At 48.2% G+C, this 25,189-nt stretch overlaps 1 protein-coding gene across 1 annotated transcript in view; it reads left to right on the forward strand.

Moving 5' to 3' along the window:
- TTLL10 (tubulin tyrosine ligase like 10) overlaps positions 1-25,189 on the forward strand; it is a 132,891-nt gene that overhangs the window by 91,328 nt on the left and 16,374 nt on the right. The window contains exons 5-9 of the mRNA XM_081954904.1: positions 4,281-4,870; positions 19,017-19,106; positions 20,306-20,474; positions 22,365-22,483; positions 23,892-24,006. Of these exons, the coding sequence (XP_081811030.1) occupies positions 4,281-4,870; positions 19,017-19,106; positions 20,306-20,474; positions 22,365-22,483; positions 23,892-24,006 (1,083 nt within the window). The remainder of the gene's footprint in view (positions 1-4,280; positions 4,871-19,016; positions 19,107-20,305; positions 20,475-22,364; positions 22,484-23,891; positions 24,007-25,189) is intronic.

Genomic DNA, 25,189 nt, shown 5'->3' on the forward strand with positions numbered 1-25,189 from the left:
CATAGATAGATAGATAGATAGAGATAGATAGATAGATAGATAGATAGATAGATAGATAGATAGATAGATAGATAGATGATAGATAGATAGATGATAGATAGATGGATGGATAGAGATAGAGAGAGAGATATGATAGATAGATAGACAGACATATAGAGGGATAGATAGATAGATAGATAGATAGATAGATAGATAGATAGATAGATAGATAGACAGATAGAGGGATAGATAGATAGATAGATAGATAGATAGATAGATAGATAGATAGATAGATAGATAGATAGATAGATAGATGATGGATGGATGGATGGATAGATAGAGGGATAGATGGATGGATGGATGGATAGAGGGATAGAGGGATAGAGGGATAGATAGATGGAGGGAGGGAGGGTGGGAGGGAGAGAGAAAAAGAGAGAGGGATAGATAAATAGATGGATGGATGGATGTATAGAGGGATAGATAGAGAGAGATATATGATAGATAGATAGATAGATAGATAGATAGATAGATAGATGATAGATAGATAGACAGACAGACAGACAGACAGACAGACAGAGGGATAGATAGGTAGGTAGGAGGCCAATTGTCTGCACATAAACAGAGTTCTGTAAATAAAAGTAAAGCAAAATAAGCAGATGGAAAAGATACCTGCGATGCCAGGGTCCATTACCTGTCTGAAAGGGGTTGTTTTACACACCTTGCCTACCCTCCTTAGGGATCAATACCTCCCACTACAAGACTTCGTGGCTCCTTCAAAAGCTGAGCGTCCCGAGAGCCCTGGCTCTAGCTTTTGATTTCCCACAATGCCCCCGACAACCACAGAGTGCGGGGCATCGTGGGAAAGCCCGACGGACAGGCGGGAGACACACCCCGCGGGATTCGGGTGCGGGACTGGAGCCAAAGGGGGAGAGCCAGAGAAGGACTTTGCTCTCTCCCAGCTGCTTCAAAGGGGAAGGTTCACCCACCTCCACCTGGCCAGCCTCCGACTTCCCCAGAGGCGGGAATTTCTCCCGGCACCCGGCAACGATTCCTAAGCAGCCGTTGCTAGGAAACGGGGCTGTTGTTGACAGCACCCAAGGCTGCCTGCACCCTCCCCGGGAGGGGTAAGACACGGCTGTCTGAATCTGGATGCTTGGAGACCCGGCTCAGGGGACAGGAAAGCATTTGCCATGGTGGAAAAGCCCTGTCAAGTTTCATCATGACTGATCTGACAAACACACCCTCCAAAGCTCTCCCCGAGCATGTACGTCACCCCAAGCCAAGGTTAGACTTCGCTTACTTCTGTTTTTCTCCTTGCTTAGGGGATCCAAACCACCTCTGGGTGGCAGGTGGCGCTTTCAAGACATCCCCAGGGCTGGAACGGAATAACAGGGTAGGAAGGGACCTTAGAGGTCTTCTAGTCCAACCTCTGGCTCAAGCAAGAGACCCTAGAGCTGTGATGGCGAACGTACGGCACATGTGCCAGAGGTGTCACGCACAGCCCTCTCTGTGGTCGCGCACGGTGTCGCCAGAGGCTGTTCTGGTTTCTGGCATGCATGTGCCAGCCAGCTAATCTTCCAGTTTCTGGTGCCCCAGTGTGGGCACCAGCCGGCTGGTTTTGGGGTTTCCAGCACTCAGGCGCACGCACATGCATGCGTGTTCCAGTTTGGGCGATCGGTGCCGAAAAGGTTGAGAGCATCCCGGACAAATCTCTTCTTTAAAAAAAAACCTCCAGTGTTGGGGCATTCACAACTTCTGGAGGCAAGGAGTTCCACTGATTAATTGTTCTCACTGTCAGTAAATTTCTCCTCAGTTCTAAGTTGCTTCTCTCCTTGGTTAGTTTCCACCCATTGCTTCTCGTCCTGCCCTCGGGTGCCTTGGAGAATAGCTTGACTCCCTCTTCTTTGTGGAAGCCCCTGAGATATAGGAAGACTGCTATCATGTCTCCCCTAGTTCTTTCTCTGTTAGCCTAGACATACCCACCTCCTGCAATCTTTCATTGTATGTTTTCCCCTCCTGCCCCTTAATTATCTTTGTAGCTCTTCTCTGTACTCTTTCTAGAGTCTCCACATCTTTTCTACATCATGGCGACCAAAACTGGATGCTGTATTCCAGCTGTGGCCTTACCAAGGCCTTACAAAGTGGTATTAACCCTTCACGTGATCTTGATTCTATCCCTCTATTTATGCAGCCTAGAACTGTGTTGGCTTTTTTGACAGCTGCTGCACACGGCTGGCTCCTGTTTAAACGGTTGTCCACTAGGACCCCAAGATCCCTTCTCAAGTTACTACTATTGAGCCAGGTACCTGGTGTTTCCTAGTTAAGTCCAAGATCACTTCACCTTGATTCTGTCCCTCTGGCGATGCAGCCTAAGACTGCATTAATACAATACAATAGCAGAGTTGGAAGGGACCTTGGAGGTCTTCTAGTCCAACCCCCTGCCTAGGCAGGAAACCCTGTACCGTAAAAAAGCAGCTGAAATACACACACACACACACACAAAATACAAACTCAGATTTAAACTCAAATTTGAACTCAGTCAAAAATCTAGCCGCTGCTCAACTTCCGAAGCATACTTGGTTTTCACCTTAGTTAAAAGCTTCCTTGAAACCCACTTTGTTCCTAATGGGCTAAAAATCTCTTGCAAGTCTGACCCTCGGCGATGGCCCAATGCAGATGCTCCAATCCCGGAAGCCGGCTTTCCCCTGAACAACTGGCAAAGTTGGCTAGAGAAATCCGGAGCAATCTTTGTCGGGGTAATGATGATTTAAAGCTGACCAGCATCAATGTAAGGCTGTAACTTAAGATGATGAAACCAGAGGTATTGTCGCTTTAAGAAGCCGTCTATATAAGAGAGGCCACGTGAGGGCGCCTCTCTCTCTCCTCGTGTATCTCTCTCCTAGCGTTCTATCTTGCATTGTAGTTCTCCGTGTAGAGATGAGGATTGCTTGCTTCCTTGATATTTGCCTAACACCAGGGGTGAAATGCTACCAGAACAGGCTGGTCCAGCCGAACCGGTAGTAAAAAATACTTTACCTAGTTACTTGCGGGATCGCATCCTGCCCCATACATCCCTGCGACCAATTCGCTCTCACAGAGAGGGACTCCTCCGGGTGCCGTCCACTAAGCAATGCGGGCGGGCGGTGCCCAGGAGTAGGGCCTTCTCTGTGATGGGCCCAGCCCTCTGGAATGACCTCCCCCCCCCGACATTAGGACTACTACTGATCTCCGCTCCTTCCGCAAGAAACTCAAGACCCACCTGTTCCAACTAGCCGGCCTGGCTCAACTATAGCTCTATCTTCTAATCCCCCTGGCAATTTTAAATTTTAGGGTATTTTAATGTTTTTTAACTCTATTATTACTGTGTTATTTTATAAATTGTGATAATTGATGTTGTGAGTTTTTTATACCTCCTCCGTGCAATATGTGATATGTATTTTTTATTGTACGCCGCCCCGAGTCCCTTCGAGGAGAGGGAGCGGCTTATAAGCCTAATAAATAAATAAATAAATTTTAAAAGTGTTAAAAAAATTCCGTCGATCGCACGTCGCACAGCCAAAAACTGGGGTGGGTGGGTTGTTTTTGCTCCCAGCAGGCTTCCCTGAGGCCTGCTAGGCCAAAAATGGGGGGTGGGGGTGCTGAGAAAGAAAGGAGGAAAGAGAGAGAAAGAAAGAGAGAGAGAGAGGAAGGAAGGAAGGAAGGAAGGAAGGAAGGAAGGAAGGAAGGAAGGAAGGAAGGAAGGAAGGAAGGAAAAGAGGGGGAGTGGGAGGGAGGGAAAAAGGAGAGGAAGGAAGGACTACAAACCTGACACTAGATGCAGCTTCAGATAATAATCCAGAGCTGGAAGGGACCTAGAGGTCATCTAGTCCAACCCTGCTCCAGCAGGACATTGTTAAGGTGAGTTTTTCTCTCTTTTGATCCCCCAGTTGCATGGCTACATAGGCACATGACTCCCACTGAGCCACGCCCACAGAACCGGTGGTTAAAAAAAAATTAGATTTCACCACTGCCTAACACATGTATGCTATATTGCCAAAAGTATTCGCTCACAAGTGATTCTGATTATGTGGATGGGTGAGCGAATACTTTTGGCAATATAGTGTGTGTGTGTGTGTGTGTGTGTGTATGCATGTATAAGTCTTGTATATAAACCACAGTTTGAAAGACCAAACCTCTGTGTACTGTATTTCGCTCCTGGGTTGTCTCAAAATAGGAGTCAAGCCGTGCGCACTCTGACAATCTTGAATTAAATACCGGTTCCCGTTGCTTCCCCTCCCCTTCCCTCCCCTCCCCCCCCGCAGCCATTGTCCAGAACACAAATGGACTTCAGCAAGGGACGATGTGGCGAAAAAATCTATTTTCTACCCGCCGAGCGAGCAAGATGAACCGGCAGAAGAGGAGGCCGGCCCTTCCCAAAGCCAGCCTCCCTCGCGACCCGCAGAGGCAGGAACGCCGGTCCGGATGGCATCCGTCGCCGGATCTCTCAGCACCTGTGGACCAAGTGGTAGTGAGCAGGTGGGAGCCCAGGATCTTCAGGTGTGCTCTAGGTTGGGCTCGGAGCTCCCTAAGATAACCTTGGGGGGAAAGGATGGAGGTGTAGAATCTGGCCAAGGTCGGGAGGAAGCCCCGAGCGCCAACGAAGCAGGCGGCGAGGCTGCGGCAGGAGGAGAGCAGGCCCAGAGAGAAGGCGGCGAGGCAGATCCTGTGAAGACTCTCCCAGAAGATCAAGGCCAGGACGCTCCGGACTCAATCAGCGACTTGGCCCAGACTTCCGGTTGCAAGGTAAAGTCCAGCGGGGTCTTAATGAGCCACGTCGGAAAGTGGAAAAAGGAGCCGAAGTCCACAACTCAAGGCGTTCTGTGCCCTGATGGATCTTCACCACTAGCCTCAGGTGAATCAGACAGTTAAGAAAAGACGTGGCTTGACTTTTGGGGTCTGCTGCCCACGGAATCCCAGATCCTCTGAGAAATAGACACACGTTCCCTTCCCTCCAAGTTGTTGCCTTCTCATTTCCCACAATGCCCTAGAGTAATGCTATGTGACATTCTGAGAAAATTTAGAGGGGACGTGTGTAAGGAAGGAAGCCTCAATGAAGACAGTGTTGTCCCTCACCCCAGAGGCGAGAGTCAGACAGTGAGGAGATCGGGGAGGAAGATGGGCCAGTCCTGGAGGCTGGGAAAGGCTCGGACGAGGGCTCTACGTCAGAAGCAGAGATGGGGCCAGGGCCGTATGCCAGTTATCAGCTACCTTCAGAGTCAGACAGCAGTGAGGCAGAGGAACAGCTGGAGCCTGTTCCCAGTGTGCGCATGTGCAGAGCTGCCAGAAGAAAAGAACAACTCAGAAATCAGGGTAGACTTGGGAGTAAAGTCACAGGTGGAAGGTGATTGGCCCCTCCCTTAGGAAATAAAAGAGGAGCGAAAAGGGAGGGGGCTTTTGCAGGGAATAATTTCTTCGTTCGGTCGTTAGATTCATTTCAGGAGTGTGAAGATCTGTCCATGAATCTCAAATCCCCTTGCTGCACATCGGAATACTGCACAGATGGTCTCCCAACCCTCCCCATGCCTTTCCAATCTGGTGGTGCCAGCCACTCAACAATCCTGCCAGGTGCTTAGTTGCCTTTGAAAACAGTCTGGGGTGGGGGTAGGGGAACCACCTCCCCTTACCTTCCAACTTTATGCAAAATTCATCATTTTTTCCCTGCCGTTCTCAGCTTGGCCGACTCCGTAAATCAATGCGGTATTTTGAACGACACTGTTTGTCCCGCTGGAGGATTTTTGAGAACAATAAACATGGCAGCTGTAAGGAATAGGGAAAGTATAAGGCAAATAACGTTTTATTTGTATCAACTCTTCTTAGAGTTGATTTCAGTGGTAAGATTCTTTTTTTTTTTTACTACTGGTTCTGTGGGCGTGGCTTGGTGGGGCATGGCATGGCTTAATGGGCATTACTTGGTGGGCGTGGCAGAGGAAGGATACTGCGAAATCTCCATTCCCTCCCCACTCCAGGGGAAGGATACTGCAAAATCCCCATTACCTCCCCACTCCATGGGAAGGATACTGCAAAATCCCCATTACCTCCCCACTCCAGAGAAGGATACTGTAAAATCTCCATTCCCTCCCCACTCCAAGGGGAAGGATACTGCAAAATCCCCATTCCTCTCCACTCCAGGGGAAGGATACTGCAAAATCCCCATTCCCTCCCCACTCCAGGGGAAGGATACTGCAAAATCCCCATTCCCTCCCCACTCCAGGGGAAGAATACTGCAAAATCCCCATTCCCTCCTCACTCCAGGGGAAGGATACTGCAAAATCCCCATTCCCTCCTCACTCCAGGGGATGGATACTGCAAAATCCCCATTCCCTCCTCACTCCAGGGGAAGGATACTGCAAAATCCCCATTCCCTCCCCACTCCAGGGGAAGGATACTGCAAAATCCCCATTCCCTCCCCACTCCAGGGGATGGATACTGCAAAATCCCCATTCCCTCCCCACTCCAGGGGAAGAATACTGCAAAATCCCCATTCCCTCCCCACTCCAGGGGAAGGATACTGCAAAATCCCCATTCCCTCCCCACTCCAGGGGATGGATACTGCAAAATCCCCATTCCCTCCTCACTCCAGGGGAAGGATACTGCAAAATTCCCATTCCCTCCCCACTCCAGGGGAGGGATACTGTAAAATCTCCATTCCCTCTTCACTCCAGGGGAAGGATACTGTGAAATCTCCATTCCCTCCCCACTCCAGAGAAGGATACTGTAAAATCTCCATTCCCTCCCCACTCCAGGGGAAGGATGCTGTGAAATCCCCATTCCCTCCCCACTCCAGAGAAGGATACTGTAAAATCTCCATTCCCTCTTCACTCCAGGGGAAGGATACTGTAAAATCACCATTCCCTCCTCACTCCAGGGGAAGGATACTGTGAAATCTCCATTCCCTCCCCACTCCAGGGGAAGGATACTGTGAAATCCCCATTCCCTCCCCACTCCAGGGGAAGGATACTGTGAAATCCCCATTCCCTCCCCACTCCAGGGGAAGGATACTGTGAAATCCCCATTCCCTCCCCACTCCAGGGGAAGGATACTGTGAAATCCCCATTCCCTCCCCACTCCAGGGGAAGGATACTGCAAAATCTGCATTCCCTCCCCACTCCAGAGAAGGATACTGTAAAATCTCCATTCCCTCCCCACTCCAGGGGAAGGATACTGTAAAATCACCATTCCCTCTTCACTCCAGGGGAAGGATACTGTGAAATCCCCATTCCCTCCCCACTCCAGGGGAAGGATACTGTAAAATCTCCATTCCCTCCCCACTCCAGGGGAAGGATACTGTAAAATCACCATTCCCTCTTCACTCCAGGGGAAGGATACTGTGAAATCTCCATTCCCTCCCCACTCCAGGGGAAGGATATTGCAAAATCCCCATTCCCTCCCCATTCCAGGGGAAAGATTCTGAAAAATCCCCATTCCCTCCCCACTCCAGGGGAAGGATATTGCAAAATCTCTATTCCCTCCTCACTCCAGGGGAAGGATACTGTGAAATCCCCATTCCCTCCCCACTCCAGGGGGAGGATACGGCAAAATCCCCATTCCCTCCCAATCAGCTGGGATTCGGGAGGCAGAGAATAAATGGGGGCGGGGCCAGTCAGAGGTGGTATTTGCCGGTTCTCCGAACTACTCAAAATTTCCGCTACCGGTTCTCCAGAACTGGTCAAAACCTGCTGAATGCCACCTCTGGTTAATTTGTAGAAATACCTACTCCACTGGACAATTTATTTAAATTTAAGGCCAGCCCCAATCATTTCACATGAAGAGGGTCTACACGGTAGTCCTTGACTTAGAACACTTCACTTAGTGACTGCTCCAAGTTACAACAGCGCTTGAAAAAAAGCGACTTATGATGGTTTTTTCACGCTTTCGGCCATTGCAGCAACCCCCATTTTGGTGGTATGATCAAAATTCAGAACCAGCTTGGCAACCAGTTCACATTTATCACCGTTGCCGTATCCCTGGGTCGTGGGATGGCCCTTTTTGCGACCTTTTGACCAGCAGACACCATGGCGGAACCGGGTTCCCTTAACAGCCTTGTTAGTAAGTTACCCACTGCAGCGATCTCCTTAACGACTGCGTCCAGAAAGGTTAGAAAACGGGGCAAAACTCACTGAACGAATGCCTCGCTTAACAACACAAACGTCGTCGTCGTAGGCCGAGGACTTGCCTGTCTTTGAAAGGCATTTTATTCGGCAGGCAGCTAAACCAGAGGGTGCCCATTTCTTCTTTCGCGCGCATGTGGTTAAAGGATGAAATGATCCGGCCGAATCTCATAAAAAGGAAAAAATTAGGGAAAGGAAAGAGCTATAAAACTTTGGCTGCCTTAGCAGGCAATTTGGCTGGAGGCAAAACTCAGTTGCATAAATAAGAGCAAATTAAGTGGAAGAGGAAGGTTAAACACACACACACACACACACACACACACACACACACACACAAATATTTGTATGTTACAAAAATATGAGCTAGTAAGAGGTAGGGGAATATCCTGTGATTTTCGTTTTGCTGGCATTGCCAATTGTTAATTGTCCTGTGGCAGCTCTAACAATAAATTTGAGATGGCAAAAAGCAGGCGTAGATACGGAGCAGGGCTGACTTTTGAATGAAGGGATGGGATTTCAAAATATCTGGCAACGAATGGAATATCTAGAGCAGCATTACACCAATCCCCAATTTTCTCCTTATTTCTGATCAGGTCTACTCTTCATGCTCCAACCCTGGAAGTTTTTAAGATAACCCTTTGTCTGAAGTGGTGTAGCGTTTCCTGCCTGAGCAGGGGGTTGGACTAGAAGACCTCCAAGGTCCCTTCCAACTGTTGCTCTGCTCTGCTCTAGTCTGCTCTGTTCTCTCAGATTCTGTTCTATTCTATTCTATTCTATTCTATTCTGTCTTATATTCTATTTATCTTATATTCTATTATATTCTGTTCTATTCTGCATTCTAATCTAATCTGATCTAATTCTATTCTATTCTGCATTCTATTCTATTCTATTCTATTCTATTCTATTCTATTCTATTCTGTATTCTACTCTACTCTTATTTAATATTTAATTAAATAAGATTAATCAGATATATTTATATACCTACATAGTTTGTAGCCAATTTCTTAAAATCTCTTTGGAGATGCTTGACTAAAACTCAACTCAACTCAACTCTACTCTACTCTACTCTACTCTACTCTACTCTACTCTACTCTACTCTACTCTACTCTACTCTACTCTAACCTACTCTACTCCACTCCACTCCATTCTACTCTATTCTATTCTATTCTATTCCTCATTCTGTTCTATTCTATTCTATTCTACTCCTACTCTACTCTACTCTACTCTACTCTACTCTACTCTACTCTACTCTACTCCACTCCACTCCACTCCACTCCACTCCACTCCACTCCACTCCACTCCATTCTACTCTATTCTATTCTATTCTATTCTATTCCTCATTCTGTTCTATTCTATTCTATTCTACTCCTACTCTACTCTACTCTATTCTACTCTACTCCACTCCACTCCATTCTACTCTATTCTATTCTATTCTATTCCTCATTCTGTTCTATTCTATTCTATTCTACTCCTACTCTACTCTACTCTACTCCTACTCTACTCTACTCTACTCTACTCTACTCTACTCTACTCTAACCTACTCTACTCCACTCCACTCCACTCCACTCCATTCTACTCTATTCTATTCTATTCTATTCTATTCCTCATTCTGTTCTATTCTATTCTATTCTACTCCTACTCTACTCTACTCTACTCTACTCTACTCTACTCTACTCTAACCTACTCTACTCCACTCCACTCCACTCCACTCCATTCTACTCTATTCTATTCTATTCTATTCTATTCTATTCCTCATTCTGTTCTATTCTATTCTACTCCTACTCTACTCTACTCTACTCTACTCTACTCTACTCTACTCTACTCCACTCCACTCCACTCCACTCCACTCCACTCCACTCCACTCCATTCCACTCTACTCTATTCTATTCTATTCTATTCCTCATTCTGTTCTATTCTACTCTACTCTACTCTACTCTACTCCACTCCACTCCACTCCACTCCACTCCACTCCACTCCATTCTATTCTACTCTATTCTATTCTATTCCTCATTCTGTTCTATTCTATTCTATTCTACTCCTACTCTACTCTACTCTACTCCTACTCTACTCTACTCTACTCTACTCTACTCCACTCCACTCCACTCCACTCCACTCCACTCCACTCCACTCCATTCTATTCTATTCTATTCTATTCCTCATTCTGTTCTATTCTATTCTACTCTACTCTACTCTACTCTACTCTACTCTAACCTACTCTACTCCACTCCACTCCACTCCACTCCATTCTACTCTATTCTATTCTATTCTATTCCTCATTCTGTTCTATTCTATTCTATTCTACTCCTACTCTACTCTACTCTACTCTACTCTACTCTACTCTACTCCACTCCATTCTACTCTATTCTATTCCTCATTCTATTCTATTCTATTCTACTCCTACTCTACTCTACTCTACTCTACTCTACTCTACTCTACTCCACTCCACTCCACTCCACTCCACTCCATTCTACTCTACTCTACTCTATTCTATTCTATTCCTCATTCTGTTCTATTCTATTCTATTCTACTCCTACTCTACTCTACTCCTACTCTACTCTACTCTACTCTACTCTACTCTACTCTACTCTACTCTACTCTACTCCACTCCACTCCACTCCACTCCACTCCACTCCACTCCACTCCACTCTACTCCACTCTACTCTATTCTATTCTATTCTATTCCTCATTCTGTTCTATTCTATTCTACTCTACTCTACTCTACTCTACTCTAACCTACTCTACTCCACTCCACTCCACTCCATTCTACTCTATTCTATTCTATTCCTCATTCTGTTCTATTCTATTCTACTCCTACTCTACTCTACTCTACTCTACTCTACTCTACTCTACTCCAATCCACTCCATTCTACTCTATTCTATTCTATTCCTCATTCTGTTCTATTCTATTCTATTCTACTCCTACTCTACTCTACTCTACTCTACTCCACTCCACTCCACTCCACTCCATTCCACTCTACTCTATTCTATTCCTCATTCTGTTCTATTCTACTCTACTCTACTCTACTCTACTCCATTCTATTCTACTCTACTCTATTCTATTCTATTCCTCATTCTGTTCTATTCTATTCTATTCTACTCTACTCTACTCTACTCTACTCTACTCTACTCTAACCTACTCTACTCTAACCTACTCTACTCCACTCCACTCCACTCCATTCTACTCTATTCTATTCTATTCCTCATTCTGTTCTATTCTATTCTATTCTACTCCTACTCTACTCTACTCTACTCTACTCTACTCCACTCCACTCCACTCCACTCCATTCCACTCTACTCTATTCTATTCTATTCCTCATTCTGTTCTATTCTATTCTACTCTACTCTACTCTACTCTACTCTACTCTAACCTACTCTACTCCACTCCACTCCACTCCACTCCATTCTACTCTATTCTATTCTATTCTATTCCTCATTCTGTTCTATTCTATTCTACTCTACTCTACTCTACTCTACTCTACTCTACTCTACTCCACTCCACTCCACTCCACTCCACTCCACTCCATTCTACTCTATTCTATTCTATTCCTCATTCTGTTCTATTCTATTCTATTCTACTCCTACTCTACTCTACTCTACTCTACTCTACTCTACTCTACTCTACTCTACTCTACTCCACTCCACTCCACTCCACTCCACTCCACTCCATTCCACTCTACTCTATTCTATTCTATTCTATTCCTCATTCTGTTCTATTCTACTCTACTCTACTCTACTCTACTCTACTCTACTCTACTCCGTTCTGTTCTATTCTACTCTACTCTACTCTACTCTACTCTACTCTACTCCACTCCACTCCACTCCACTCCACTCCACTCCATTCTACTCTATTCTATTCTATTCCTCATTCTGTTCTATTCTATTCTATTCTACTCCTACTCTACTCTACTCTACTCTACTCTACTCTACTCTACTCTACTCCACTCCACTCCACTCCACTCCACTCCACTCCATTCCACTCTACTCTATTCTATTCTATTCTATTCCTCATTCTGTTCTATTCTACTCTACTCTACTCTACTCTACTCCACTCCATTCTATTCTATTCTACTCTACTCTACTCTACTCTACTCCACTCCACTCCACTCCACTCCACTCCATTCTATTCTACTCTACTCTATTCTATTCTATTCCTCATTCTGTTCTATTCTACTCTACTCTACTCTACTCTACTCTACTCTACTCTACTCTACTCTACTCTACTCCACTCCACTCCACTCCACTCCACTCCACTCCATTCTTCAGTGCATTTCCTGGTTCCCATTTACGCCCACCATTGAGCACAACATTTCTGTTTGCTAAGTGAAACAGTTGTGAATTTTGCCCCATTTTACGACCTTTCTCACTGTTCTTCAGCGAACCGCTGCGGTTGTTAAGTTAGCGACAAAGTTGTTAACCGAATCTTGCTTTCCCTCATTGACTTTTGCTGCTCAGAAGGTCAGATCGCACGATCCCAGGACACTGTGACCGTCATAAATATGAGTTTGGTTGCCAAGCGTTTTGTGATTTGTGATCCCGGTGACCATGAGGATGCCGCGATGGACGTAAGTGTGAAAAACGGTCGTAAATCACTTTTTTCAGTGCCATTGTCACTTTGAACACTCACTGGACCGTTGTAAGTTGAGGACTTCCTCTAAAATAAATCCAACTCATCTTTTTTTTGGCTGGCCATCTCAGGCCCTGAAAACAATCAATGAAAAGAATGAAATTCTCACCCGCAATCCTTCCACGTCTTTTTTTCCCTCTTCTCCTGGGAGGCTCACCTGCCTAAAATAACAATTTTGAAAAATAAAATAAACCAATCCAAAGCTTGCTTACTTTGGAAGGGGGTTGATTGTCCTTAAAAACCACCCAGCGATCCCCTTTGGAGCCCATTCAAAGGTTAAACGCTCCTCTTTATACCTTGAGTGGCGATAGTTAAGTTTCTTCACCATTTGATACCTTCCATCGTGAGTCCACTTTTCCACCAGTCGCTCACAAAACGCAATTTCGCTCTTTTCCTAGAAGTTGGAGAGTTGCTTGATTTTCCCCGGATAGCTGAGCTGACTGGGAAGAATTAGCCAGCATTTTAGCCTTCTCAAACAAGGGGGGAGGGGGAAATCCAGCTTTCCCAAATCTCAGACAATTTAAAAACGCACGCTGAAATAGCCGAAGAAGCAATATTAGATCAAATGAAATGAAGGTGCATGTTTATACAGAGGGGGGGGGGGGGATTGAAAAATTTCAGCAACCGCTTCTCTGCCCAGTTGCTGGGTGGGCGTGGCCATTGGGGCATGGCCTAGCTGGCTCCCTACACCACGATGGGGGGATCCGAAGCCTGGGGAGGGTGAAACCCCCCCCTCCCCAGGCTCCAGAGGCCCTCTGGAGGAGGCAGGAAACAGGGCCATTTTTGGACTACTTATAACAGGCCTGTTTTTTGCCCTCCCAAACCCTCCGCGCGGATCCTGCACTTACCTCGCATCTAAAACAGGCTGTGTGGAGACTCCTGGGAGGGGTGGAGTGGGGTGGGCAGGGCCAGCCAGTCCTTGCAACTACCGGTTCGGCGAACCAGATGTAAAATTAACATCCGGTTTGCCCGAAACGGTCCGAAACGGCTGAATCCCACCCCTGTTTATACATTTAAATCCGATTCCTTAAAATCTCTTTGGAGATGCTTGGCTGCAAACGGACTTCATCATCAGTTCCACAACAATCTCTTTTTGATATTGTATCCTTCTTGACATTCACGTCCACGGAGGAAAGAACAACGCCGGAAAAATATAATTTTTATTCATTCCACAACGCCCCTGGAAAAGGGCGTCGATGCTTCTGCTCTGCTGTCAAAATTCGATCTCTACCAGTATAGAGATATATTTTAAAAATCAATCTCCGTCCATGCACGTCGGCCATGCTGGTTTTTCAAAAAAAGCTTCTCTCTATCAAAGCAACTATTTGGCCAAAACCCCGTCCGAGCCGTGCGCGAGTCACGACTTGGAATGTGAACGGCGACACTCCTCCATCAAGAGAGAGAGGGATCTTAGAAAGCGAGCCAAACTCACATCGAAAGTGGCTGTTTCTTTTGACACCCGAGGCCACATTTCCAGCTTAAAAAGAATCGAATCGGTACTTGGATTCTGGCAGAATTGAACGAAACAGTTGGGAGATTACGTTGGTAGCCAAACAACACCAAAAACTTCAACTCTTCTGCTTTACAAATTCAGGATCCGGACACCGGTTTTTCCTGGTGCCACCCAAACCTATTTGCCTTAGGCTATCGAATCTGAAAAGGGATGCGGTGGCTCAGTAGCTAAGATGCTGAGCTTGTTGATCAGAAAGGTCATCAGTTTGGCGGTTCGAATCCCTAGCGCCGCGTAACGGAGTGAGCTCCCGTGTCTTGCCCCAGCTTCTGCCAACCCAGCAGTCCGAAAGCATGTAAAAAATGCAGGTAGAAAAACAGGGGTCACCTTTGGTGGGAAGGTAACAGCGTGCCGGCCACAGGACCACGGAGACATCTTCGGACAGCGCTGGCTCTTCGGCTTTGAAACGGAGATGAGCACCGCCCCTCTAGAGTCGGGAATGAGTAGGACATATGTGCGAGGGGAACCTTTACCTTTACCTATCGAATCTGAAGGCCTCCCTTCTGCCAAGCCTCTGCTTCACCTGTTCAGCTACCTGAGCACCTGCTCTGTAGCTGTTGGCCAACTGACCCGGAGTGTCGAAGCATGACATCACAGCCTCTCCATTGTGACGTGGGCGTAAGTCAGCTTCCAGCAGCATGGCTTCAGAGCAGGAAATAGTTTCGACACCGACTCTCTGGGAACCAAGGGTCTGCAAGAAGAAACTCCTTAGCTTCCCGCCCCGTTTGACTCTCCGAAGACCTCTGTGCTTCTCAGGTGCCCCTCTCTTAACTAGGCGGGAAAGAGGTTGTGGGCGCACGGGGCTAAGGGTGCAAAACTCGGATGAGGGAGTTAGAGAAAGCCAGGGACGGAGGACTTGGGGGGAACTGTTAACACTTGGAGGGATGCCCATCCCAAGATTACCTGGGGAGTGACAGTCAACAAGGTGCCCGTCGTGCCAAGGGACAACCAGGATAGGGATCCAGGGTGGCTAAAGAGCCCTTATCTCCGGACGGTTGTAAAGCTCATCGAGAGGGCAGACGGTAGACAATACCGAACCCCATTTCCCCAAAACTACTTGGTATGATGAATTCCGAAGAGGCCGTACATTTTAACTAATTTTGTTCCGTCTGATCAAGTCACTTGGATGAGCGCCTTAACATCTCCAATTCACCAAGTTTGTTCCAGTTGCCAGGATTTTTAGACATCTTTGGCCTTCATCGACGTCTCGCCTTTTTCTCATTTGTGGCTGGCCGTCGCCCGCACCGGCATATCTGAGATCTTACTGTCCCCCACCCCTTTATCTCCGCGTCTGTCCTTCGCGCCTTTCCCAGAGGATCACGGATTTTAGAATCCAGTTCCAGATTCCCTCCATCGTAGATGCCGCTGTCGAGCTGGTTCCCCAGGGCTGCAACCGGGTGGGAAACCCAGATTTAAAATCTGGGCGCGAGCCACGTCCCCCACCCCACCCCTGTTACTGATCGAGGCTGATCTGGCTTTTAGGATGGATGAGCGAAAGACCGCTGGATGGCAATGAAAGAGCAGCTGCCTTACGCTTAGGCTTCCATTGGTTCCCATACTACAACGAAGCAGGTGAGGCCCACCGGCCGACGAAGTTGCCCAAAAGACGCCCAGGACAGACTCATCCAAGGGTTCAAAGCAGTACAACCCATCAGCAAGGAGGTGAGGGTGATTTATTTATTTTTTTAGCAAAGAGGGGACGTAGACTAAAGGAGCGGCAACGATTGCAAACTAACCTACTGTATTTTTCGGACTATAAGACACACCGGAGTATAAGGCACATCATGATTTTGAAGAGGCAATTTTTTTTAAAAAAAAAAGGTTTTGCCCTCTGCAGGCCTCCCAAACCCTTTGCACGCCGCGTTTTTTGGGGGGGAAAAAGGGGGGCATGCAGAGTTTTGGGAGGCTTGTAGAGTGCTCCTGGCAGCTGTGGGAGGGGGGCAAAATGCCCAATTATTTCTCTTTTTTGCCCTCCCCAGCCCTCAGGAGCACTTTGCAAGCCTCCAAACCCCCTGCACTTCCATTTTTGTGAAAGGGCCGGGGTTTCAGGAGGCCCAAAATGCTGTATTCTGTGTATAAGACGCACCCGGATTTTCACCCTCTTTTTTGAGAGAAAAAGGTGCGTCTTATACTCCGAAAAAATACGGTAGTTAATGTGAGCTGATCACACGAGCGTGTTTTGGGAGTAGATTCAGAAAAGGGAACTGGGTAAACTGGAGTGAATCCACGGATCGAAAGGCAACACAGCTAGTCCATGCCTTAACGACACTTCATTTGCTCCAGGGGTCCCCAAATCCGAGCCGTGGCCCATTCGGATTGTAGAAAGGTAACACCCACCCCACGCCCAGAAGAATGAAATGTTTTGAGAAATATTTTTTTTAAAAAGGCAGACTATGATATTTCCCCAGACGATAAAAGAAGAAGCATGTTGTTAAAGACAAAGAGCAGCTCTCTGCCCCCAGTAGATATTTGGGGCCCATTGAGAAAGACTGGGAACAAACAGCCTGCCTACAAGAGAAAAAGACCTCCAGCTCCAGGGTGATGGGATTGAGACACGACACACGCACACACCCAGGAAATAATAGGATTAACCCATCTAGCAGCAGAGCTCACCGCATGGCACAATCAGCTGGGGACGTTGCCTCACCCAGCACGCTTCAACCAAACCTGGGACTCAGGCACTCTACAGAGTTAGCTAGGAGCCCTACATTGCATCGGCATCCATCCGTCTCAAAAGAGTAGGGTGTCGTGCTCTGGAAAGAGGTCAAAGCTGGAGTGTCCTCTCCAGAGCACGAGGCCTGGATAGATTAATATGTTACCCAAGCAGCAGATCCCCCACCCTCTCCACGTCGCTGAAATAGTCCAATGGAACGGCAGAGCCGATACGATGGGTTCCAGCCGCTACGCAGGAGTCACCAGAACGTGGTTGTACGCAGTCACGAACGGCTTCCAGGACTCCGGCTCCGGATTTTGCCTCGAGGTTGACTCCCGAAGCCTTTTCCGGTAGTGGATGTAGCCACAAGGCAGTGGAGATTTGTAATCAGAGTTTCCCTTCTCCTAGAGGATGGTTCCACCACTTTATCTGCCGTTGGGGCGTAGAGCCCACTTCCGCCTTCAAAACCGTCGACCGTCTTCTCCTGTAACCCTGGAAAGGGTCCCTTTCGAGGTGCTACCTGCTGGGCCAGCTGAACCAAGGTTGTTTTTTTTTAAGGAGGCGTTACTCCTCCATCACTCCTACAACAACCAATAGAACACATGTTCTTGCACAGGAACAGCAAGTTCAAGTGCAAAGGCCACGAGGAGGTATAAATAGCCCCCATTCTCAACTGCAGGTGGTCAGCTGCCCAGAGCCACTCATGGGCTTCTGCTTCACCATTAAACCCACCTTTCCAATCAGCCTCCATGTTTCCAGTCTCTTTCTCCCCGCTTGGAACTGAACCCAGATGGATATTTCTCCCGACAGGACCTGCGGCCGTGGAAGTGGCAGCCGCGCATGCACGAAGCTCCATTTAGGCAAGCAGCTTGCACGCCTGTCTGGCACTTGTGCAAATGGGGCTGTGCGCGCATGCACGCACGCTTTTTCCGCTGCTCACACGGAGCCATCCCCTCCCTGCCCCGCCCTACCAGTCCGCAAAGCTGGAAAGTTGGGGACCGCTGGTTTAGACAGCAGCCCTGAAAAAAGTGACTTGCGGCCATTTTTCACACTTACGTCCATTGCAGAATCCCCATAGTCACGTGATCAAAATGTGGAAGTTGGCCGCCGACTCACACTTGTAACGCTTGCTGTGTCCCGGCGGTCACGCGATCCCTTTAGCGACCTTCTGACAAGCAAAGTCAAATGGGGGAGGCAGGTTCACTTAACCACCAGGTTCCTGACTTAACAACTGCAGTGATTCACTTCAACTAATGGCCAAAAAGGGTCATAAAATGGGGCAAAAACCGCTGTCTCGCTTAGCAAACACACATTTTGGGCACAACGGTCATCATAAATTGAGGACTACCTGTGAGGAAGCTTCCTTCCTTCTCTTCGTTATTTCCAGCTTTTCCCCAGCCGGTAAGATTTTTGGGAGACGCACTGTGTGAAAGCTAGAGAAATCTAGCCGCTCAGGGAAAAAAAACCGTATTAGCTTGAAGGTACAGATTTTAAAGGGCAGGGAACGGTTTAATCTTCTGGTCCAGTATCTGTGCCCTCAAAACACAAAGGTATTGCTGCGTGGATACTTTAACCGGAAGCTCCTCTCAAAATCATGCCCGCGATTGGTGACAGGGAGCCGCAGCAGAGGGATAAAAGAGCCACATGCGGCTCCGGAGCCACACAGGTTGCTGATCCCTGGACTAGACTAGAGGATCTCTCGGTAGACTTTATCTCGTCGATAGACATCAGGAGGTCTCCCTTGCAGATGCAGGCGAGGATGGAGCGCAGAGATTGCACCTTGAAGCGCCTGTCCGCCATAGGCCTGTTGAGCCTCTTAAGTCCAGAATGGCTCTCCACCCTCCCGAGTCCTTAGGGAACCAGGAACAGGATGGCGTAGAACCCGGTTCTCTTGTGGCCCGCTGGAAATGGCTCTGTGACTCTTGAGGTCCCTCAATTGACGAATCTCTGCCTCCACAAGCCCTTTCTTGAGGGAATAATTTCGGAGTCGGACACCGGATAAAGTGAGTGCCAGTTCTAGGATTCTCTGGCGGGTTTTCTTCCTGTTCAGCCGGCGCACAAGAAACCAAGGAAGCCCCCCCTAACCCCCTTTCTCTTCGACAGACCACAAGCCCGTAGAAAACAAGAAGCAGAAGTACAGAGCGCTTTTTCCAAACCAGACCCTGAAGCCGTGGAAGACATACAAGCAAAGCGGTAAGGAATTCCGTGCATCCATCCCACCCTCCTTCCCATCCCATTCCGATAGAGGGGGAGACTCCCAAAATCTCTGCGGTCTGGCACCAACGTGGCTTTAGGGAGGGAAAGAGCTGCTTGGATTTCTCCCCCCCCCCCGGTATTTTTATTTTTCCCTTTCAAATTCATTCAGAAATACGCATCCTTATCCTTGCTATTTAACCTTTGTCTAGTCCTCATTAATCTCTATAATTATTTTTACAAATATATAGAATACATTTTGGGTCACTTTCTTGCCACCCTGTGCCTCCATCTTATTTTGCAACAATACTTGCTCCTTCTATCTTCTCAACTTCTCTGCCTTCTTCTTTCCTCCTCCCCTTCCTCCCTACTTCTTCCTCTCCTTCCTCCCTACTTCTTCCTCTCTTTCCCGCACTCCTCTCTTCTCCTCCTCCTTCCCCTCTCCCCTACTCTTAATTCCCGTCCCTGACTCCTCATCCTTCCTTCTTCCTTCTTCCCCTCTCTTTCCCCCACTCCTCCTCTCTTCTCCTCCTTCTTCCCCTCTCTCCTCCTCTTATTTCCCCTCCCTTACTTCCTCTGCTTTAACCTTTCTTCCTTTCCCTCCTCATCCTTTCTTCTCTCTTTCCCCCACTCCTCCTCTCTTCTCCTTCTTCCCCTCTCTCCTCCTCTTACTTCCCCTCCCTTTCCTCTGCTTTACCCTTTCTTCCTTTCCCTCCTCATCCTTCCTCCTTTCTTCTTCCCCTCTCTTTCCCCCACTCCTCCTCTCTTCTCCTCCTTCTTCCCTCCTCTCCTCCTCTTACTTCCCCTCACTTACTTCCTCTGCTTTACTCTTTCTTCCTTTCCCTCCTCATCCTTCCTCCTTTCTTCTTCCTCTCTCTTTCCCCCACTCCTTCTCTCCCCTCCTCCTCCTTACCCTCTCTCCTACTCTTAATCCCCCTCTCTTACTTCCTCTGCTTTACCCTTTCTTCCTTTCCCTCCTCATCCTTCCTTTCTTCTTCCCCTCTCTTTCCCCCACTCCTCCTCTCTTCTCCTTCTTCTTACCCGCTTTCCTACTCTTACTTCCCCTCACTTACTTCCTCTGCTTTACCCTTTCTTCCTTTCCCTCCTCATCCCCAACCATCCCCTCTTCAACCCACTCACCCCCCTTCCCGTAGCCTAGCTGGGCCCAAAGAGTTTACACCCCCTCCTCCTTATTCCAGGGGTTCCCAGAGTCGCCGAAGGGAGATTCACCTATGCATTCAGATCAAAGAAGCCCAGAACCATCCTGAATGCGGCGCTCCGAATGAGTCACCTGGAAGAGAGAAGAAATGAAGAAGGCCCAGGATCGGGGCCGTTCTTTTACATCGGCGGAGCAAATGGGGTCGATATGTAAGGAGATAAGCCTTTGGTACCCGCAGCCCTTGAGTGAGGGATGCTACATCAGGGAGGGAGTTGCCCTACGTCAGCGGTCACCAACCGGTGATCCGCGAGAAAATTGTGATGGTCCGCAGAAAAAATGATTGGCATTTTTATATATTGCGCTCAATCAGGGGTCCTCAAACTACGCCCCCCTGGGACGGATACGTGCAACGAACGCTTGTGTTGCTGCAGAGAGTCTCCCCCTTCGGGGTCTTTTTGTGCGGGTCGGAGGGGGGCAGAAATCCCGACTTGGGGTCTGCTTCAGCCTCCTGGTGGGGGGCTTTGGGCGAAGGCTGGAGGGAAGAGCCGCTGGTGGAGAAGAGCCGGAGGGCCTCGTTCCAGTGGGACTGCATCACGGCCTGGAACTGGCTGACCATCTCAGCCCGCTGAGCCTCCAGGCGCTGGCCTTGCACTCCCGCAGGTCTCCCCTCTGCTTGGAAAGCCTATGCTCCTAGACCTCAGTGAGGCGCTTCTGCTGAGCCTTCTTCTCGGCCAGATCCAATTTGAACTGAGCTGTTTTGCCAACTCTTTCTCCTGGGGGCTGCTTAGCTCCGGCCACTGCTTCCTGTTGGGGCCCTAAGGAGCCCCGGGCGGGCAGGCGAGGAGTGGCTGGGAGGGGAGGGGCGAGCAGAGGCCGGCGAGGCGCCCCTTGACGTGAGCGACATCAAGTTGGCCACACCCACCCAATCACATGACCACCTAGCCACGCCCACCCAGCCAGTCCTTAGGCTGCAGATCCTATTAGTGGTCTGCGGGATTTAAAATTCTGAATTTAGGGGTCCCTGAGGTCCGAAAGGTTGGGGACCTCTGCTCTAAATGGCCGTTGTGGAGCCCACTCAGCTGTAGGACTCTGAGCTTAGGACGCCAAAGGTTTTGGGAGCGACTGGCTATTACAGTTAGTCCTCACCTTACAGCCGTTCGCTTATAGTGTCCGAAGTTATTACGGCACTGAGAAAAAGTGCCTGATCCCCTGTTTTCACATGAGGATGTCGCCGCAGCACCATCTGAATGTTAGATTATGTGATCTCAATTTGGGCGCTTGGCAGCTGGCGTATATTTATGACAGTTGCACCATCTCAGGGTTATGTGATTTCCCCCCCCCCCCTTTTGCGACCTCCCCAACCGGCTCCCGACATGCAAAGACGGTGGGAGAAGCCAGACTCGCTTAACGCCGGCTGGATTCACTTAACAACTGCAGCGATTCGCTTAACCATGGTGGGCAAAAAAGGGTTGCAAAATGGGAATAAACGCCTTGCTTAGCCATGGAAATTGGTGTGTGTGTGTGTGTGTGTCCGTTGTGGTCGTAGGTTTGAGGACAGCCGGTGTTTCCAGAGGATTATCTTTTCGCCTTGCACCAAGGCGATTCAAGGTATTGATTATGACCTTTAAAGCGCTCCATGGCTTAGGCCCAGGGTACCTGCGAGACCACCTACTGCCACCAGTAGCCTCCCACCGTCCAGTACGATCCCACAGAGTTGGCCTCCTCAGGGTGCCGTCGGCCAGGCAGTGTCGGCTGGTGACCCCCAGGGGCAGAGCCTTCTCTGTGGGAGCGCCTTCCCTCTGGAATGAGCTCCCCCCGGAGCTTCACATAACCCCCGACCTCCGGTCCTTCCGACGCGCCCTAAAAAGTTGGCTTTTCCAGCAAGCCGGCCTGGCTTGTTAATTTTAACTTATTTTAAATGTATTGTCTTTTAAATTTGGTTTGTTTTTTTGGATATGGATTTAATTTTTTTTAACTTTTGGGATGTGTTTTTTTAAATGTTGTACGCCGCCCTGAGTCCTTTTGGAGAAGGGCGGCATATAAATCCAAATAAACCAAACCAAGCCAAACCAAGGCCTCCTGTGGTTTCTTTCCCACAGCCTGAATAATTACTGCAAAAGTAAAGGGTGGCAACGGATTTCTGACAACCGGAGGGAAGACTACGTCTTGAAATGGTGCGAGACCAAGTTTCGGGACACCTATTGCAACTTCCGAGAAGGTACGGGATAGGTTTCCGTTCAAGAGAAGCTGGAAGAAACAAGGGCAGGTTCAGAATTTTTGGAGGTCACAGAGCAGAGTACCTAGATAGAAAGGGGGAAAAAAATTGTAGCTCAGAATTGAACTGTGTGGTCTTTCATGGTCTCTGAACTTGGTTGTTTTGTTGTAGACCTTTCATTACCAAACTAGGTAACGTCATCAGGGCTAGAAGGGAGTGGGGAGGAGGAGGAGGAGGAGGAGGAGGAGGAGGAGGAGGAGGAGGAGGAGGAGGAGGAGGAGGAGGAGGAAAGAGGTGTGGCCTTTGATGGTCTCTGAACTTCACTGTTTTGTTGTAGACCTTTCATTACCAAACTAGATAACGTCATCAGGGCTAGAAGGGAGTGGGGAGGAGGAGGAGGAGGAGGAGGAGGAGGAGGAGGAGGAGGAGGAGGAGGAGGAGGAGGAAAGAGGTGTGGCCTTTGATGGTCTCTGAACTTCACTGTTTTGTTATAGACCTTTCATTACCAAACTAGATAACGTCATCAGGGCTAGAAGGGAGTGGGGAGGAGGAGGAGGAGGAGGAAAGAGGTGTGGCCTTTGATGGTCTCTGAACTTCACTGTTTTGTTATAGACCTTTCATTACCAAACTAGATAACGTCATCAGGGCTAGAAGGGAGTGGGGTTGGTGGAGCGGAGGAGGAGGAGGACGACAACAGTGGGGTCCTTGCTGCTCTCTGAGCTTGGTTGCTTTCTTGCAGACGTTTCATGACCCAACTATGTAACATCCTCAATGATAGAAGGGAATGAGATTTTCAGGGAGGAGGATTGTGGGGTCCTTGATAGTTTTCTTGCAGACCTTTCATTACCAAACTAGGTAACCTCATCAGGGCTAGAAGGGGGTGGGGAGGTGGAGGATTGTGGGGTCCTTGGTCTCTTTGAGCTCAGCTGTTTGCTTTCAAGATGTTTCACTACCCAACTAGCTAACATCATCAGTGCTAGAAGGAAGTGGGGTTTGTGGAAAGAGGAGGAGGAAGACTGTGGGGCAATTTGTGCTCTCTGAGCTCGGTGGCTTTCTTGCAGACGTTTCATGACCCAACCATGGAACATCATCAGTACTAGAAAGGGAGTAGGATTTTCAGGGAGGAGAATTGTGGGGTCCTAGGCTGTTTTCTTGCAGACATTTCATGACCAAACGAGATGACATCATCCGTGCTAGAAGGGAGCGGGGTTTGAGGAGTGGAGGAGCTCAGTGGTTTTCTCACAGACGTTTCACGACCCAGCTAGGTAACCTCTTCAGTTCAGAGCACATCCGTCCCTCCTTAACCTGGAACGGTCATTAAGTGACCAGTCGTTAAGGCAGGACTGCCTGTAATGCCTTCTTCATCTCCTCTGCTGCCTGAGCCCTTGATTTTTTTTTTCTGCCCGTTCAGGAGAGCAGCTTCTCTACCAGATCCCAAACAACAAGATCCTGACAACCAAGATCGGCCTGTTGACGAACCTCCGAGAATATGATCGGGTGATGAGGAAGGTCGGCCAGACCGCTAAGTAAGGCCCTCTCTCTCTCTTAACCTTTCGGGTATCTCTTGAAATCGTTCACGGGCTGGTTTTCTCCAGGGAAACCCACTCCCCAACGTCATTCATCCCAGAGATCTCGGAGGTCAAAGGGGGGGTTTAGGTTTTCCAAAATGACAGAAAAACCACCGAGCCCCTCACGTGCTGACAGGGAAGAGATAGCATCGTGTTCAGCTGGAAAAAAAAATCCCTTTAGTATCGGGCACAAACAACCGAATCCACATGCGTAGAGTTCAAACTCTACACTTTATTGCTCTGCGTCTGTGAAGTTTCCATCAAAAGATGACCTAAATAATTGACGAGCCTCGAGACAAAGTTCAAAAGACATCCAATTCATTTATTAGGAGCAACATTTTGGCATGTTCTTCTGCCCGAGCCGAAACTGATTTCCGCTTAATGGCGTCTGAACTTTACCCCCTTTATCCCCTCCCTTCTGTCTGTGTCATAAATCACATCCACCAACAAGGTGCTGCGGCAGGCTATGAACATGTGCATGTCACACGCCAGCTGTAGGAAGATGAGACCTGACTCTGGCTAAAGGGATGCATGGAATTCTCCTCCCTTTTACTATGTCAACTTGATAGTAGCCATGGAAACTGTTAAGTCTTTCCCCGTTAGGAGACTAGAGTTCAGCAGCGGAATGTAGTAACAATTAAGCCGTTGAATAGTCACTCACAGCCACTGAAGGTAAAACAAATAATAGCTTTACTTGCGTAACAAAAATAGGATAAATAGTCTCCAAACAGACTATAAGCAGTCCTGAAATACATACAGTCTATTTTACAACTCCTTGAAGTTACAGTTGCTCAAACCACAATTCACCATGTAGACAGGTAACCTAGTTACAGACTAGCCACCATCCAATACACGCTCTTCTCTCCAATACAAAGCTCATACAGTAACAGTCAGGAACATCAGTAGCCATTGGGGGGGGGGGAGAACCGTAATGGTTCTTTCCTCCTTTTATGGCTGCTTAAAGCAATTAGCATCCAATTACATCTCTCTAGCATTTAAAGTAACAGATACATTTGTTACAATCATGGCTTATATACATTGTCAAGCCAAGACTAGGGTTACATCCCTAACAGAAACACTTTACAAGCATCTATATTGCAGGAATCTTCTCACACTGGCCGATTCACCTGGGAAAGATTAG

This window comes from Natrix helvetica (assembly GCF_964273705.1).
Source record: "Natrix helvetica genome assembly, chromosome: 5".
Lineage (NCBI taxonomy): Eukaryota > Metazoa > Chordata > Lepidosauria > Squamata > Natricidae > Natrix > Natrix helvetica.